The sequence below is a fragment of the Prunus mume genome, linkage group LG1 (assembly GCF_029339155.1).
Source record: "Prunus mume cultivar Tortuosa linkage group LG1, ASM2933915v1, whole genome shotgun sequence".
Lineage (NCBI taxonomy): Eukaryota > Viridiplantae > Streptophyta > Magnoliopsida > Rosales > Rosaceae > Prunus > Prunus mume.
Window position 1 is genome coordinate 28,786,864 of NC_142698.1, and position 19,196 is coordinate 28,806,059.

The following is a 19,196-nucleotide window of genomic DNA, read 5'->3' on the forward strand; positions in this document are numbered from 1 at the left end:
ATCCAAACGAAGGGTTAGAGTTAAATTTGTCATTAATTATATTAAGAAAAGACTTTCATGTGTGTGTGCCAAGGGGCTAGTGTTAAGAGAAGACTTTCAAAAAAACTAAATATATGAAAATTAAAAATATAAAATATCTTTTTTTTTGTGGGGTTGTATCATGTTTAGTGTCACATTCCGGGATCGGCTCCGTTGTAGCACGATATTGTCCGCTTTAGGCCCCCCCTCTCTGCCCTCACGGATTTGTTTCTAAGAACTCACAAGCAACTTCCTAGTGGAGTCAGCTATCCTGGGATTGCTCTAACCCCAACTCGCTTAATTTCGGAGTTCCCATGACTCCGAAGCCAATGAGCTCCCAAAAAGCCTTGTGCTAGATGGAGATAGGCATGTACATATGAGGCACATCACTCCCTCTCTGTTGGTCCATGTGGGATGTTACATATGATACCTAAGAGCATCTACAATGATGTTCTCTATTTTTTAGTTAAAATTTAGCTAAAAACACTATAAATATTAAAATATTAAAAAAAACTATTTTAGGAGCTCTCTATAAAATTTGAACTCCAATCATACTTTCTAATTTAGGGAATCATAAATACTATAATTATTTTTAATTCAAAATAATTGGTCCATCTCTTATAAAAAAAAATAATTAGCATTAATTAAAAGTTTAAAATATGAATAGAACAAACAGCATTAAATTATAGGAAGCCACAAGCAATTATTTTCTCTCAAAATTAGGAGTTCCTAGAGGTTTCCATATTTTAGGAAGGTGGATAGAGAGCATGGTTGGAGTTATAATTTTTCAATTCCTCCCTAAAATTTATCTAAAGAGCTGTAGTTTAAGGAAACCATTACCGATGCTCCCCAATCAAACAAATTGAGTTTTGTGTTTGCTACCCACCCGTTTCAGTTTTTTGGAGGGGTGGGGTCCTACTAACTCAATGTTACAGGGTGTTCTTTGTGGCACCACATTTTACTTGACTAGGCTTAACTCAAAAAGTCAATCACTTTAATAACTTGCTTAGTTAGAGCATCTCCAAGAGAGATGTCAAATATCAAACATCAAATTTAAATTTGATAGTTGATGTGGCAATTTGACATATTGTAAAACTCTTCATCCAACCAAAATGTCAAATATACATTTTATTTTATTATTTTTAGAGGCAGGTGAGCTCGGTATTTAAGAGTAAAATATTAAATAGGATTAAGAACTGTACATGAAAGAGGAGAGAAGCAAGTGGGCTCAGCATTAAAATAATAATAAAAAACAAAAAGACGTCTCAACATGTTGGCATCAATTTTGACAGCAAAAGTGAAGGACGTCAATCCAATTAGGATTTGGCATCACGGTTGGAAGGCTTAAAATGTCTTTTTCTTGGATTGAAACTTGCCACTTTATAATTGGCATTTCGGTTGGAGATGCTTTTATAAATCCACTTTACTAGCCTGGGCAACCTAGTTAGAATATAGAGCTTTTGAACTCCATTCCCTTGCAAAAGTAACTACATAAATTCAGCTTTACAAATTTTGGGAGATTTTCCAATTAAAAGATTAGTTACATACTTTTAATCTTAGTCATTGCATTACATTCATTAAATGTGTTGGTAATCATTTAGATATAATCTAACGATCGAAATTAGAAGTATGTAACCAATTTTTAATTTAAATACTTATTATAGCATCCACAATAGGCTCCCTAAACCACCTCCTTAGATAAATTTTAGAAAGAAATCGTAAAAATGCAACTCTAACCACATATCCATCTCCTAAAATATGGAGTCCTCTAGGAGCTCCTAAATTTGAGGAGAGAGAAAGGAATCTATAATTTAATTTATTCAATGAGATATTTAATCTAACGATGGACCAATTAAAAAAGAGTTAAAACATTTATGACTCTCCAAATTATGGAGTTAGTTGTAGAGACCAATATTCTTAATTTAAATATCATTGTGGATGCTCTTAGAAAATCTCCCACAAATTTTAAACAAAGTTTTGTGGGTATGTTGAGTGAATTTGTGGGTACAAATATACATCTCAAACGAAAACTGCTTATCAAAATATACCAGAGCAGCAATTGCTCTGCTTCTAATTTTGTTTCCAGACAACAGCACAAAAGAGGACTGCAGAGAGCAGAGAGCAGAGAAGAAGCAAAATGGAGAAAACGAGGTACAAGAAGCTATCTGGAAGTCAAAACCTAAGACAACAGCTTGTCTTGTCTACACTCACCTTCACGCCCATTCGAATTCACGACATACGAACCAACGAGACATGGCCTGGTCTCCGCAAGTACGAGGTCTCCCTCGTCAAGTTGCTCGCTTTGGTCTGCCATGGCTGTTCTTTCGAAATCAACGACACTGGTACCCAGTAGCCCTCCCCAAACACTAATTTTTTTTCATACATTATATTATACGGATATATATATATGTGTGTGTGTGTGTGTGTGTGTGTGTGTACGTATAGTTCTGAGTGCTATTTTTGTTCAGTGTGTTTGGGTAGGCACTGGATTTAAGTTCAAGCCAGGGATAGTGATGGGTCGGTTGAAACTGGAACACGACTGTGGTTTAGAGCGGCACTATTGGGTATTTCTTGGAGGCCTTGATTTTGCTTGGCCTCTTTGCCAAGAAACCCATTACCATTACGCTTAAAGGTAGCCACTTTTTTCACTGCTAATTCCAAACCTTGTTGCTTCATCATTGCTATGACTTTGAAAACTGCATATTTGTAACTAGTTCTGAACTTTGGCACTTGGTAATGACATAGTTTTGGTAATATTAAGAATTCAGTTTCAGTTTGTTTTTTTGGCAATCAGTTTGTTTGAACACTTACAATTTTACAATGTTGATGGGATATTAACAATCGGTTCTAGCCAACTAATTTATTGAACACTTACAATCTTACAAACCCAACTATCTAGTTCTAGCATAGATGTAATTTTATTTTTATTTTTTATTTTTTATTTTTATGGTGCGTTTGAGTTCATATTGCTTTCGGTCTAAGTGAAGAACAGGAGTTTGACAATGTCTTCTTGCTTTAAGATCATGGTTCTTTTATATAACCATAACCACTCTTCCAACAGCACAAATTTTCAGTTATTTACTTATTTATTGATACCTTCCGGTCTACTACCTTTCTCATTTTAAAAGGCTTTGGAGTTCCCTCAGAAGGATTGGAGCTGGAAATAAAGAGTCATGGATGCGCTCCTAAAGGCGGTGGTGAAGTCGTTGTGGCAATCCCAGTTGTTCAAAGTCTGACTGTGAGCTTTTGAGACTTATGGGATAATCTTTTTTTCTTCATTTTGTTGGGTTTTGTTTTATATGTTTTGCTCTACAGGGAGTAACCTGGACTGATGAGGGGTTGGTTAAGAGGATTAGAGGTGTTACATTTCCATGCACTTTGAAAATTCAATGGTACATGCAGCTCGCAGAGTCTTTTCATCTCTTCCTTCCAGACGTTCACATATTTACTGACCATAGAGTTGGCCCACTAGCTGGAGAGTATGTTTTCCATCCAGATATTGTTATATTTCTCTAATGTCAGGATGTATTTGATGGAATTGTGAATGTGTTTTTTTGAGGTTTATGCTATAAGTACACTTCCACTCATATAGACAACAATGACTTTATGGCAGGTCACATGGTTATGGAATGTCACTAGTTGCGGAAACAACCTCTGTCTGCTATATCTCTGCTGATACAACTATTTCTCATGCACAAGGGGAACAAATATCTGAAGTTTGAAAATTGCTTCTGTTCTGCTTGGGGAGATTGGGCAGGGCGGAGTGGTAGATTCAAATCTCCAGGTTAGTTATTTTATGTATTGTGCTCCTTCCCTATAGACTTAATTCTTGTACTTTCTCATTTTTATTGATTTTAGAACCTTCACACCATAGGACAGTAATTAGGGAAGTGTGCACTAAAACAGGAAAATGATTTCTAGAAATGGATGAAATGAAGGGAAAAGTTGTCCTAGATGGAAGATTTTGCAAAATTTTAGTCTGAGGAAGACCCCTGAAATTCCTTTATGATTTTATTAAGGCATGTGCTAGATATACTTTTTTCTATTTCAGTAATCACTCCCATTTGTCAAATGAAGATAACAACAATAAGGAGTTATTGTTAACCTAAAATGATTAATAATCATTGTTCATGGTCTATGTCTTTCCTCTTGCTATCTATGAAAAAAGTATTGGATTGAAAATATTAAAATTGATAATTGTTACTCCAGCCAAACGGATGCAACAACATCTTAAACAACAAACAAGAACCTTGAGAAAGCAATATCCAAATGAAAAGATTTTGAAATCCTAGCCAAAGTCTTCTGAATCTGTCAAATGAGGACATAGAAGAGATGCTGCTGTGAGGATACCAGCCAAATGTTTTACATAGTAACAATCAAACATAACCACTGAAATATGAATTGTCTTTTATTGTTTATTCCACGCAGGGTGATTTGGCACACCACACTTTCTATAAGAAATGAATTATGATTGCTATAAAAATGAAATGCTAGAGTAGAATATATTATTTAAAGATGGGTGCCTTTCACCTCCTCCCTTTTTATGATTTATGTTTATGTTCTGATAGTGAGTTTGCTGCCATCTCGGTTTGTAGGGTTTGTTGTTTCTTCTTTGTGTATTATGTCCCCAAGATGTTTGAAAAGTTCGGGTCGGAAAGCTCTCTCCTTATGGGATAGATACGCTCAGAAACATTAATGATTTTCTCAGAGTTAAATTTGTCATTACGCCATGCGCATCCACAAGTACTGTTATTCTCAAGTGTGTGGGCTGTGGTTTGAGGAACCTATCTAGAAAGATTTCGTGATAGTCACAATACAAGGTATATGATTTTCTATATATCAAGCAGTATGTTTCATTATGCTAAAGTATTGTCAAAAGGCCTCCCATGCAACAATTGTGGAAGATTGCAACTTCATGTCTTTGTACATCTTTTGCTATTTAACCCTGAAGCAATCACATAAACTCCAGTTAAGAAGTAGGAGTTGTTGCAATTTTTAACACATTAGTTCAGATTTTGTTGAATATATATAGAGGTTAATGTACACATTAGTAACACATAATCAATGTACACATGCTTTCTTGGGTGCCTATTTAGAGGTTAATGTTGAGATGTGTATTGATTTTTCATGTTTGGCAAATATTTGGATTTAGAGGCTTAAAATGGTTGGCGAGGTGTCCATTTAATATCTAATTTTGTTTTCAAAGTTAAATGTGGTTTAATAACATTGACATGTGTATGGCGGTGCTTCAAGTGTTGAAGGAGAAAAAACATCGACTAGGAAGTCGAAGAGCGTAACTATACATAAAGGGGCGGTTTATTCGCACTCCTGTAAACTGTTTTGACATTTCCACAGGAGTGTGAACAGAGCTCCTCTTATCCATGACAGTAAGGAGCTATCAACATATTGGTGGACTAGTGGTGCAAGAGAGTAAACCTAAGTGTTCAAGAATGGTCCAATATTCAAAATACCTCTTTGTTTGGAAAGGAATAATTCAGTTTCAAGCCTTGCATGGAGTCTTTGATGATAACGGTTTAGACTCGAGGACGAGTCTTTTCCAACCAGGGGAGTTTGATGCAAGAGAATCTACGAAGCTCTCTAAGATTAGTTAGGCCTGTTAGTCAATTGGGCTAGGGTTCTAGTTCCTTTAAATTAGTAGTTACTTCTTTTGTTTTCCTATTCTTACTAGGTTTTGTTTTAATTTCCTGTTTATATTTTTAGATAGTCCTGCATCATGTATTTCAGGATGTGCTTTTGCTGGATTTAATGTTTGATATACTTTTGTGTTTAGCAACATACCAACTTGAGACCACTAAATCTCGATCCGTCACTGATAATTCCTCAACTTAGCTGCCTAGGTCTAACACAGTGTTTGTTCAAGCCTTGGCGGATGTATCGAGCCACATAACCCCAACAATCTCCACACATGCTGCCCACCCTCCATGGCATTCATGGACCAATCAGCCAATGATGTGCATTGATCCTTGCAACTCTACCTCCTAACCATAATTTTTTCATGAGCTCGCCCACGTAGCTAGGGATTTTAACCACCCCTAGGACTTATTCAAGCTGCTCCACCTATTGGATCAAGGGATCCACTAAGTCTCCTCTTTCACCATGTGTCTTTTCAACCTGAAAAGATTATCACATTATGCGTGTCTTAGTCGAACTGTCGGCTCTGGTACCACTTATAAGGCAACGAAACAATATGGGATTGGTACTAATCTTGATCCAGCACCGGTATGGTCCCAACTTAGCCACCTCAGGCCAACTTAGGCGTAGGGTTTTATCACAAAAGAACGTCGTTTTAGTAGTAGTGGATCCACCCAACTTATATACGTATGTTGTAGATTGTGTTATCACCCTTCTTTTCTTTTTCTTTTTTTGGTACGAATTATCACCTTGCTTATGTAGGATTATCTCCATATCCATGGCTTCTATCGAGCCACATAACTCCAAGACTTTTGAGTATTAATTATTATGTCAGTCATCCAATAAGTAATAGCATGATGTTTCCCCATATCTGACAACTGTACTTTATGTGCCAAGTTATTGCATACGCTTCCCATTAATGCATATTTTTCTTTGTTCAGGCGTGTTTGAGGAGGCAATCTGCTAGGTTTAGTTCGCAGACAGAGAACTTATTTGAGATGGAGGATGTCAAATTTCCAGTCAGTCGCACACCAGACAATCCAATGCATAATAGTGGTCCCACTCCATTGATTTCATCTACTAGTAAAGAAGAGAAAGAAGATTCTTGTGCCCCAAGGCGATCTTCAGTCGGAAGACCACCACGCAGAGCAGCTGAGGAGGTTCAGTCCTACAAAGAAGTTCCTCTCAATGTAAAATTGCGTAGAGCAGAGTGAGCATTGGGGAAAGCACCTGAATTTTGAGAATACCAGTGAGTTTGAAAAGAGCTTGTATAATTCCAAAAAATAAAAATAAAAAAAAAAATGGGAACAAACATAAAAGAGCTTGTACAACTAGAACAGTTATATCCACATATCTTTATGTTTCTTTTAACTTGCGATGTCGTTATTTTATGCTGACGGTGATTTATCAGATATGTTGTTGTGACTCAAGCCGGAGTCCAATTTTCCTGTTACCAAATTCCCTGCCCCCTTGTTTCCTCCTCCATTTTGTGACATGTGGCAAACAACTTTACACTAATTTAATTTAACTCTCTTGTCAATAACTCTCTTCAGCCTCTACATCTTCTCCATTGTGCAAAACTCTTTTGGCATGCTCACAACGGAATTCTTAGCATGTTGTTGAATATGATTGAATCTTATAGATGCTAAAATTTTGTAAACGGTGGAGGAAATTATTTTTTGAAGTGGGTTCTGTTTTGAATTGAATTTTCTAGTGGTTTCTAGAAATGTATATACGTCTTTCATCTCTGACTTATTTTTTAAAGATATCAGCATGGAGATGCAGAGGATGTCTTCCTTTTGTAATTGAAGTTACGTCGTCATCGAGTATTGAAATTCAACAAAAGATCCTCACTTTAGGTAAATTTTAGATGGTCAAACCATATGCAAGGGCATAGAAGATGTAGGGGTTGAAGCTGAAGAGGCGTGCGAAACTAAGGAGAAAATAGGGCGGTACACATTTGAACCATAATTTTTATCAAAACTAAGGTAGCCTTTTGATCCATAATTTTTATCAAATTTGCTCACTAAATGATATGCTAGTACACATTTTAGGATTTTGCTTGCAAGAAATAAATGAGGTCTAGAACGGCATAAAAACAACTAAGCATGTAAGTTTTTTATTTTCATATATTTTTATATAAAAATCTTATAATTATAATATGATATTATTTTTATAACGCGTGAACGACTGTTCGTAACACAGCTCGTTTTTCGAATTGACCCTTGCGTAACCGATATATGTGATGGACAAGTGTATCTTGGATCAGATTTCACCTGCAATATAAAAAGAGCTCACATTTTAAAAGGCCTCGTGAGCATTTTGAAGCTATCGACATGATCTATGGAGTATGTTATGTATGTATGGACATGCATGGGCTCCACAAATCCCAATGCAAAAACAAACATCTTTTCTCTCTGAGAATTTAGAAACCATATTGGGCCACGTGGCGCAATCCAACTAAACTCTAACTGCGAATCGGAGCGGGCTCCCTTTCACATGCAAGCAAAAGAGCAAGAGAAGAGGACAAACGGGCCGTCATGTTATCAGATTTCGAGACCTCCAAAACGCGTTTTAGATCACGGGACTGTTTGCAAAATTAATTTAATTTTTTTAAAAAAATGCACCCAAAATTCTACACCTTTCTTTCATAAAGTAATTGAGCACTCAAAATTCTTATTGTATTAAAAGTATTTCCAAGTCGTACAACTTTATGTATACCTGCACACAATACTTTTGAAAAATATTTGACTATATTGAGCATTTCTTTTCTATTTTCTTATGAGATAGTCTCATACACTATCATATCATAAGAGTTTTGATTTGTTATGCAACATGCAATTTGGTGACTTTCAAAAGATGAATAATTATCGACTGAGTTTAACAACATGACATGTCATATAGTTCAACTCATTACGAAACGTTTGTTGCATGTATAATAAGTACAGATTAAGACGTGACTAGAGTGTGTGCTCCAACCCACCTCAAATTTGAAAAAAATTCCAAAGAACCAATCTTAGCCCTAACCCACTCCCGTCACAACACATTCCTCCCTATATGGTTCAACTCACCCTAATGTTAGTGGTTGAGTTCGTCATCATATAGAGTAGCTTTTGATTGATCGATAGGGTAGTGCAATAAAAACATTAGTTGGATTGATTGGTAGGAGGTTTTCTACTTTTTTTCAATAAACTACCCTATTTCAAACTAGATAAGCCAAATGAAAAGAAGGAATATAGTCACTTAACCCTAAATTTGGAGCTGTAAATAAATCCCCAGAATTTTGGTAACAAGCTTTAACCTGGGGGCTGGGACTAAAATAAAAGCACCCCAGGCCTATATTAGCAAATAAACAATAAATTCTATGATGTAAATTAATTAATTAAATTAATGTCACACACATAATAATAATGCTTTATATATATATAGATAATAATAATATGAACTTAGTTGAAGCCTTTAACTTTTTGTATAACGACCGCTTGGGATTCCCAAGATCTGCAGAAAAAAAAACATGATATGATTTGAGATGGAATTGACGACCCACCTAAAGACTAAAAGAAGGATACCTATGACCCATTTTTTAATCTTTAAATTTTCTTGTGTTGATGGGACCCACACGCTTAAACAAAGTTGGCATCCATAATTTTCTAGGGTTTCATACCGACAGGTATTAGCCGTTAGGACCCCACAACTTGTGACTTAAGGCCCCAATGACTTTATGTTACTTAGTGATGTATCCAATTGATTCAAACTAAATCAAGGCAATTCGAGCTTAATTTTACTTGATGTAACCCCCTAATTATATATGAAAATCCTGTGCTTACGTTTAGTGTATTAAATTGATTTGATTTGAACTCCGTTTCATATAAGTTTTTTCAGCTTTTTCACTAGGATAGATTCCTTTGGCAAATTCGAATCATTTCAAGTTAGCAAATTTAATAAGAAAATTGAACCATTAATTAATTAAGATTGTCTACTAGAGGCTTCCTAGCAGTCAATTTCTTGTGATATAAGGATGCATGTAGAAAATTCTTTTGGGGTACGAATGACTGTTGTTAGTTAACAAGGTATATGTTTGTAGTATCCTTATTTTGCCTTTTACCAAACACAAAATTCCCTCAACTGCCTTCAAAAGAAATTCGTTAGTTCTTTATGAAGCTTTAGAATCACTTTGATGCAATTTGCCTGCAATATATCCAAACACAACTTTTAAAAGAGACAACCTTAAATTACCCCTCTTTGTATAAACCTAGTTGTGTGCTTGTTAATATATAAATTTATCTTCTTATCCATTGTAAATTTATTATTAACCTTTCAATAATGAACTCAATTTTAGTCCAAATGGTAGCTTAAATTTGTAACCTGAATGGATGGGAAGCTCCACTACATGTCTTTCTGGTTTGGAAATTGCAAGCATATTGCTCACCCTGTAGGCTTATGAGGGTTTCAAACTCATTAGCAGAGCCACTACAAAATTAACACTAGAATTGTGCTCTCCATGTTGCCAACCAGATCATACCCTTTGGATCAAGCCATTTGCTTGTTTGATTTACAAGGCATTGCAAGTAAGATAATGTGGGGCCCAAGTGTAAAATCTGGAAGATGGGTCCTACCAAATATTTTGTGTTGGAGCTGGTGCTCATGCTCTAGTACAGTATATATAAAAATAAAAAAATAATATGTATTTATATATTGGTGGATTTATCTAGTATAATGCATGTTTATGTTGGTAAAAGTAATATTGTAATGATATTTCCTGTCTGCTCTTTTTGTCTGTGAGGAAGACTTTCCTTAAAGATCTCTGCATCCTGCTGCAGAGAGAGCAACTACATTGGGAGTCTCAATTCGCAAGCTACTATGGGTATGGGAATATATATTTGGTCCTGATACTATATTCCTTAATTGGCATAATTAAATTAATTATTGGTATTATGACATCTTTATCATTGTTATTATTATTTCATAACATGCCTGCGTGAGAGACAGAGAAAAACAACACTCAAGTTTGTGGCTTTGACACCCTTTCTTTACTTATCTCTCATAGCCATATGGTTTAGAGGATAAAGAACATTATGCTTTGGCTCCTCAGCATAACACATGAATTGTAATGTACATATAGAGACATGATTAGTTGCCAAAGCATGAAGCTCCCACCCATTCTTGTTCTTTACCCGTTATCCGTTTAGGTTTGTGTTTAAGATTATATGTGTTATTGTGCTTTATATGTACGAAACTACAAGTTTCAATCATTTTATTGAGGAGGAAATTTAAACAAAATATTTATCGAGGATCGTTGATCCAATAAGGTTCCTATAATCCACGAGGACGAGAATGACAAGGACAAATTCAACAGCAACCTGTCCTCTTGTCATCTATTCATGTCACACATGTAACAAGTTCATCAAAATCTTGGGGAGCAATAGTATCATAATTATGTGTATGCCCTACTACCCTCACCTCACCTTTCTTCAAGTTGTGAAAGAGTGGAAAAGTTGGAAGGTGTCCATGGTCTTTTAGTTGGTCTGTCTGATGCTTAAGTTTGCAGCTTCCTAGGGCATCGTACAATAGATGTGCAGCCAAAGATAATCGCACCACAGATGGGACATAAAGGTTCGGCGCCCCATCTTAGATATTCTTTTTTGAAAATTTGGGTTATTATCATGGAATTTTCCCTCTTCCCTTTATCGATATTTAAAAACTAATATTTTCTTGAACTTCTTGTATATAAAATTAATCAAATCAATACTCTAATATCCCACAAAACATAATCAACATATCATAATTTATGATGATGACTTCAGTGCTCCAGACCGTACACGTGTATGCATATATATAGACTTGTGTATTGAAAAAATATTTTCAAGCAAGAGAGAGTCTTGAATTAGTCAAATGGAAGCCTCCCTCCTTTCTTCCAAGGAGGACTTTAAATTATAATCGTGCAGAAGGGTTTCTTTCTTTATTCACCTTTCTTCGGGCAATGCCAAATATTGGTGGGAAAGTTTGGTTACCAGCTCCTTTTTTCTGACCAATGAGACTGTATGAAAGCAGCTCACTTGACTATACATCTATACACCCACATAGGGGACAGTGAGATATACGTTAGGAAAATGTATGAGAAAAATATAGGGGTTCTTCGATCTAAGTTCAAAATTCCTAGTCGTCATTGAGTTTAGTCCACACTTTTTCTGCTGTAGATTTGGGTTCATTGATTTTTATTAATTTTTTGATGTGTACCTAACACATAAGTAGTATACTCTACTATACCCGATAAACATATAGATTTTAGATAAAATGTGTGGATTTGAGTGATACAATCAATAATCGTAAAATGTCACAACAAAAACATGGGAAAAATAGGAAAAACTGGAAGTTAATTAACTATCAAGAAACAAAGGAATGGAAAATGATGTGGGGGGAAAACACAAAACCCACTTGTGTTAATGGTTAATTGCATCTTAATTAAAGATATTAAGTGGGAATGAACTTTACAGCAACAAAAACGTGAAGAAAAAAAGTGAGCTAAACAAAATCATAAGTAAAACAAGGAGGAATTGTATTATCAAAGAAGAAAACAAACAAAAAAAATTAGTGAATAACAAAAGCTATGGCAAAGAGTAAAAGAATATTTATGTACCTTGTGTACAGGTTGCCATAGTGCAAGAATACAAAGCCACAACAGGCCAACGTTCATATAGGAGCATGACTAAAATATAATAGCCTATTTCAAAAATGATAGGAGACGTGATTTGAAAAATAAATGGCAGTATTTTATGTTTATCTCATTTTGAAAATATCATAATTATTATGAAAAAAATTAATTTTTTACCTTATTTAATTTTTAGGGGCATGATGGGAATAACAAAGTAATTTTAAAATGAAAAAATAATAATATATAAATATCAAAAAATAAAAAAAAGGAATGTAATCATAGGTGGCACAAAAGTCAAAGGACTTGTATCAATAACAACAAATACGAGGATTGCATCCGACTTTTGTTTTCAATTTTGAACTTATACCGAATTTTCTAAAAAATGTATGTATGTATGTTTTAGGCCTTTAGGGTTTCACTATGCTTGTCAAGAAATGCACATGCTTTGATTGCTTGGCAGACCCTTCAAGTCAAAGATGTTCATCAAACCATGATTCCTAGTTATCACATAATTGGGTTTGTCAAACAAGACATGCCATTTCTCCTTCTTAATTCTTTTTTCCTTTTTTGGACATTGGACGTATATGCTCTTTTCTACCTAGCTAGCTAGCTAGAAAGACTAATAAAACTTTCTTATAATATTCATAATGAAATTTGTTTTCTTTCTTGTCCAAGAGTTTTTAGAATTGAGAATGAATGCAATAAACAAACAAGTCGATTTCAGACGTAATTAAACACAGTTATATTGATATGGATTGACTAAGTACGGTCTCATAACTAGTTACACGATCTTACAAACAAGCATTTGATCATTCTATAATTGACCAACAATTCACCTATTAAGTTGGAGAGCAAGAATATTATTGTTTTGAAGGACAGAAAAAAGAATACAAATTTATAAATAAACCCAATCCTAAACATGTATTTATAAAAAAACTCAAACACTATTTAAACATAGAAACACACCCAAAATCAACCCCAAAGTCAACTTTTTGGGTGTGTTTATAAATGGGTTTTGAGTGTGTGTAATGATGGGTTTTGGGTGTGTTTATATGTTTCAATAGTGCTTGAGTTTTTTTATAATTTTAACCCCCATTTTGGGTGTTTTAATGAAACTCCCAAAAACGAATTCCAAATAGTATTACATGGACAAAAGAAGCAGATGAGGCATGAGACGACCGCAAGCATATGAGTGCAATTTTGAAACAAATTGTTTAACCCACGAAAACAAAAATTCTCCCTAATTTCCAAGTAAAAGTTAAAGAATCTTACCTAATATCAGCTTTTAAATTACTTCAATATGACTTCACATTAAAATATTAATAAAACCAAATTTTAATCAGAGGACTAGTCAGTTTCTAGATTCTTTATGCTCATATTGTTCAGACAAAGCCTCTCCACTGCTTTGCAGAATAATAATCATATAAAAGCTAGACTTTGTGGTCTCTGGTCAAATTAAATGCTTCCACGTGGCAAGCACTTCCCAGTAAACAACTTGGAGCGTGGCAATTAGGACTGTAATTTTGTTTGTGCTTGTACCGTAGTTATACCTTTGATTTCTCGAATATTCATAGGAAAAGGAAAATTCAAGGTAAGCAATTCAAATACAATCAATTCAACGGTGAACTTAAGGAGAAAATATTGAGTGCAGGTAAGGCGGCCCACGTGCAAGAAAAATATATATGAAAGTTTTAATGAACTTAAATCTATCGCTTCTTTAGGTAGTTCGAGACTTAAGAAGCAGTTCGAGTCTTCTAAATATATTATGTAATAAGACTGTGAACGAAAATTGTACAAATAAATATAATTTGACATAATTAATTATCATAGCTGATATCATAACATATAATTTGACTTAATTAACTAATACCATAACGTGTTAAACAAAATAGAATATGGTTTACTTCTAAGTTTTAACTCATGTTATATTTCATAAATTAAAGTATATTCCCTAAATTCTTTATTCGTAAAGCACTCAATATTTGATGGACGCACGTAGGGAGTTTTTTTTTTTTTTTTCCTAATCTTTAAAAAAAAAAAAACTCATAAGAAAAGAAGTTGATGTATTATCATACTAAACGTATGTGTTACTTTGTAATGTTTTATAATCATGCTGTTGACTTTAAAGGTAATTGGTTCGATAGTTAGTCAACTCTTTATTCGAACCAGTAAGGTCCAATAGGTGTTATGGTTAATTTTCTCTTAATTAAAAATGTAAAAAGTTACAAAAACTAAGGGTAAAGAATAATTTACAAAAAAATATGTAACCATAAATTCATTTGGGTGCTAGTGTACTATCTAATAGACATATAGCATGTGGAATATTTACAATACAACCAGTCACATGTCATAAAAAGTAATGTAATAAAATGGAGAATAATTCCACATTTCCTATGTTTATTGGATAATACATTAGCCACGTTACGCGTGATGTATCCGGAACATATAAAAATTTCTTCTTTTATAGGGGACGCTAGCCGCCATTAGGTTTTGGCTAAAACATTAATGAGCCTTCTTTCTCTCAAGTTTGCACATGTGTGGTGAGGGATGATTCAACTTTTGGTTTAGTTTGGTTTAAATTTCAACCACACAAGATTTGTATTGGTTTGGTTCATCGAACAAAACTAGTTTTTATTTGATTTTAGTTCAATTCAGAATTACATATTTTTATTATAGAAATCAAATCATTTTTGGCCGAGTGTAATGGTATCTTCAGCCATTCATACACTTTTCACTTGTCACATAACCCATCAGAATACTCATAAGCCATTTACCCAAAAATGAGAAGAAAAAAAAAAGAGAAAAAGAAAAGCAAAACTCATAAACTAGTGTCTTATCAAGTCTTTTTTTCCTTTTAAAATTATAATTACCTTTAGATATAGGGGTTAAAGGCTGTTCAGAAATTTTGATGTCAAATTTCTTTCCCATATTTGTGCAAGCGGCTAGAGAAAAGCAAAACATAGCAAGACTGTTTTTTTTTTTGTTACTCCCGCTTTTTTCGCTGATTTACGATTCCCCGCGCTTGTTTGTGCGACAGAGAGTCTAGAGAGATTCATAGCCATTAGGCATTAGGCTTGGCTTGGCTTGGTACCAAAAGAAAAGACTGACTGATGACTCGGGGGGGAGAGAGAGAGAGAGGAATTGGCCTTTTGTGCTTTTGTCCAACCCCCTCAGTGAGAAAAAAAAGCAACAAAGAACAGAAGAAACAGTGACGTGAGGTACTTGTTATAAGAGCTAGAAGAACCACTCAAAAACCCCACATCTCTCTCTCTCTTTCCCTTTCTCACCTCTCTTTCTTCTTCCTCTCTCTTACCATCTCAATTCACTTTTGGTTCTCTTCTTCACACCAGAGTAGCAGCAACAACAGCATGGACAACCAGCGCAGCAGCCCTGTTCTTAGCAGCTGGCAATACTACTGCCAAGGAAAGGTAAAACAAACAAGCAATTTTCTTAATTTTGTCAGCTTCAGAGGGTTTTTGTAAATTGTAACTACTTGTTTACTTTTGTCCTTCAAATTGCACAATGGGGTTTCTCTTCTCTTCAATTTGAGACCCAACTTTCAATTTTCTGGGTTTAGTTGGGATTTTATTTGCAAATTGAGGGGAAAAAAGTTACATGGTATTTGTGTATTGACTCTGCTTGGATCATACAGAGCATGGAAGAGTTGAGGCATACCCTTTTGTTCACAACTGTGGAGCTGGAACAAACAAGGGTTGCAGTGCAGGAGGAGCTAAGAAAGAGAGATGATCAATTGTCTCATCTCAAAGATCTGCTTAACAAAGCTATCAGAGAGAGAGATGAAGCACAAGACAAATGCCAAAGACTTCTCCTTGAGAAGCTCCTTCTCCAACAGCAGCAGCAGCAGCAACAACTCCAACTCCAACTCCAACAACAGCAGCAGCAGCAAACAGCTCCTCTGTCTGGAATTTCAAGCATTGAAGATGAACCCAGAAGGGGAATTGACTCCAACAATGGCTTTTCTTCCTCAGATTGTGAAGAAAGCATTGTCTCCTCTCCAGTTCTTGACCCAATTCAACCAACCCAGTTGCCAGCAGGACCATCTGTGCCACACCAAACAGTGGAGCTAGTGCCTGAGAAGCCATTGCCTGAAAAAGGCAAGCTTTTGCAGGCAGTCATGAAAGCTGGTCCACTGCTTTCAACCCTTCTCCTGGCTGGACCACTGCCTCAATGGAGACACCCACCACCACCACTTGAGTCCTTTGAAATCCCCCCTGTGACCATTCCTTCACCACAACCTCCATTGCCCACACAGATCATCCACCAAGACTCCTCCTTGATTAACAGTAATGGCTGCAACACCAACTGTGGCATAGTCAACAGGAAAAGAGCCCCCTGTGACGGCTCTGACTCTCCTTCAGAGACCAAGTTCCAAAGGGTTGTTCTTCACTGACTGCAGCAGCTTTTTTACAGTTTGATATTTATATAATTATAATTGAATACAACTAAAAGGTTAGTGAGGATGAGAAAAAAACCATGAATTTCAAGTGGGTATGTGACTGATCTAGCATTTGTACAGAGGATTGTTCTAGAGAAAAGAGGCAGCTATTTTCCAGATTAACTCAGGGAGAAACCAGTAAAAGAGCAAGAGAGCTTCGTTTTGTGGGGATTTTAATTTGTCTCTTTTCTTTTTGGGCCTTTCACATTTTAGTTTTGCTCCAGGAATGTGAAATCGGGCCTGATTTTTCCAAATTTGTCGTGGGATGTAGAATGTAACTTTGATACTAGTTCAGTAAGTTCATTCTGTTTGTTTGTGTGTGTGTTGTGTGAGGTTGAGGAGAGAGAAGCACACAGAGAGAGAGAGATCACATCAAAACATTAAGATTATAGGTGTGGAGTTGTTGAGGTTAGAGGATGGGTGTGGCCAACAACCAGAAAGGTTAAGAGCCTTGCTTGTCGGGTTGAGTGGAACCCAAAAATCAGAATCAGGATCTGCTACTGGTGTGATGTATGATTATAAATCTATAAATATTTTGAGGGAAGCATGATTGTTTTCAAGTCCAATCCCCCCCCATGTTTCTCAACATCAATTTTTCCCTCCCTCCTTACTTTAATTCTGAATTCTAATTAACTAAACCCCTCTTCTTTTCTAATCTGCCCCCACTTACTTGTTTATACCTTTATCTCTCAAAAGTGGAGCAAATTATTGCAGGCTATCCAACTTGCCAATAGCATTTCATTACTGCAAAACATACTCAGTTGACTTTGGAGTTACTAAATTCATTGGCAATGAGCAATGAGGGTAAAAGAACCCATTTTACTGTTCCAATCCAAGTGAAAATTCAGAACCAACACCAAGGTTGAAGTAAATATTCAGAGTGAGGTAAATAAAAAGGAAAAAGAAAAAGAAAAACCCAAGTGCAATCTTCCTTCAGTTATGCCACCATCAGATATCATTAGGTGAATTTAGTCATTTTGGTACATATAAGTCGTTGAGCAATTTTGGTTCTATGCAGCTCTTACAGTCCCAGTCCTTGTTTCTTTTAGGTCCACAAGTGACAAGACACACTATAATAGATTTTCACCAAGAAAAAAAAACAGGTTAACCAGAAAACTGTACATGCACATGCAGACATGTGCATGGTTAAAAACCTTCCAAAGTTCTATTCTACAATAGCCCGGCCCATTTATGGAAATAAGAGTCATTCTAATTTTCAGTCAAATATGGCTCTTTTAAAAATGATATATTTCGCCAATGAAATCTAATCTAATGGAAAATGGCATTGATTTGCAGATTAGTGGTCTCAAGTTCGAACCCCTATGACACCATGGCAGTATGTGTGTATATGTTAATCCCTCTCGCTCTGTAGTTTAGACTATCGCTCGTACTAAAAAAAATTGATTATATTTCAATTAGTTTAGTTTAAGTGCTTCTACATTATAGTTTTATTTAAATTATGAGTTCTTTATTTTTGGCCTGTGAGCTATGAGTTCAAATATACAATTTGTACCAACATAGAATATCCGATCAAACTCACATATTGTAGTTGTGGTTTACAACTACAACAAGAAAATTCCTTATAAGCCATAATGATTGTTATTTTATGGTCCATCTTTCGAGTCATCAATGATGTGACCTATATTTGATAATGAAAGAGTTCTTTCAAGTGTAATTGATAGCAATAGGTTGCCCCTCAAAATTTTTGATAACAACCCTTATGTTTAGTCTCATACAGTAATTCCAACTAACAAAAAGTTGGCAAGGTTGGCAAGTGTTCCAGCATCGTAAAGGTTTTTAAGTGGTAGCTAGTATAGCAGGTGTTGTAACAACATTTATCCATGTGTCTGAACATTCAAATGTATGTCTTAATAAGTCTTGCAAACATATCTTGACAACTGGCCAAAGACTTAACGATGTCGAAAACAAAGCTCCATCTTATAAGGACTCGTTTGATGCATTGTATTGGATTAGATAAGATAACTCCTTATATTTAAAGCATGTTTAAAGAAGAAATGAATTTTTTTTGACCAATTTGAAGGTTGAAGATGGATTACTCTTGGAAAAAACAAAAAACTTGTCACAACTAATCCCCACAAAATGGTAGACCAAAAATGAAAAGAGGAATGCTAGCAACCTTCTTTCCTCCTTCAACATATCTCAAATTTAGTGGCTTATCCAATCCAATTTAATCCAATCCATTCCTAGGCACCAAACGAGCCCCAAAAGTAACTGAACATAGACAAGGAAATTGAAACTTTCATCAGGAATAAGTGTAGGACTGGTGGATAACCCACGTGAGGTTTGCGGAGGCAAATATGAAACCCAGAACTAGTTAGAATATTTAGGCCTAAAAATCCAAACCCAATAGCGGTGGCTACTTGATTTATTACTTGTTCAAGACGGCAGAGGCTTAAG

The 19,196-nt window shown here is 35.4% G+C and overlaps 2 protein-coding genes and 1 pseudogene across 3 annotated transcripts; all 3 read left to right on the forward strand.

Annotated features, from left to right (window-relative positions):
- The first annotated feature begins 2,042 nt into the window (after nucleotides 1-2,042).
- LOC103326139 (putative RNA 3'-terminal phosphate cyclase-like protein) lies at nucleotides 2,043-4,836 on the forward strand (annotated as a pseudogene). The gene is made up of 5 exons (XR_016127178.1): nucleotides 2,043-2,360; nucleotides 3,147-3,256; nucleotides 3,334-3,497; nucleotides 3,632-3,802; nucleotides 4,614-4,836. The product of XR_016127178.1 is annotated as a putative RNA 3'-terminal phosphate cyclase-like protein (transcript).
- A 1,299-nt stretch (nucleotides 4,837-6,135) lies between these two features.
- LOC148921529 (shugoshin-1-like) lies at nucleotides 6,136-6,884 on the forward strand. Its single transcript, XM_089049101.1, has 2 exons — nucleotides 6,136-6,258; nucleotides 6,612-6,884. Exons 1-2 carry the CDS (start codon nucleotides 6,136-6,138, stop codon nucleotides 6,882-6,884), a joined length of 396 nt encoding a protein of 131 aa, XP_088905227.1.
- Nucleotides 6,885-15,577: 8,693 nt separating this feature from the next.
- LOC103326151 (uncharacterized) lies at nucleotides 15,578-17,338 on the forward strand. The gene is made up of 2 exons (XM_008228359.3): nucleotides 15,578-15,750; nucleotides 15,975-17,338. The coding sequence occupies exons 1-2, from the start codon at nucleotides 15,691-15,693 to the stop codon at nucleotides 16,731-16,733; spliced, it is 819 nt and encodes a 272-aa protein (XP_008226581.1). The 5' UTR covers nucleotides 15,578-15,690; the 3' UTR covers nucleotides 16,734-17,338.
- The last annotated feature ends 1,858 nt before the right edge of the window (nucleotides 17,339-19,196 follow it).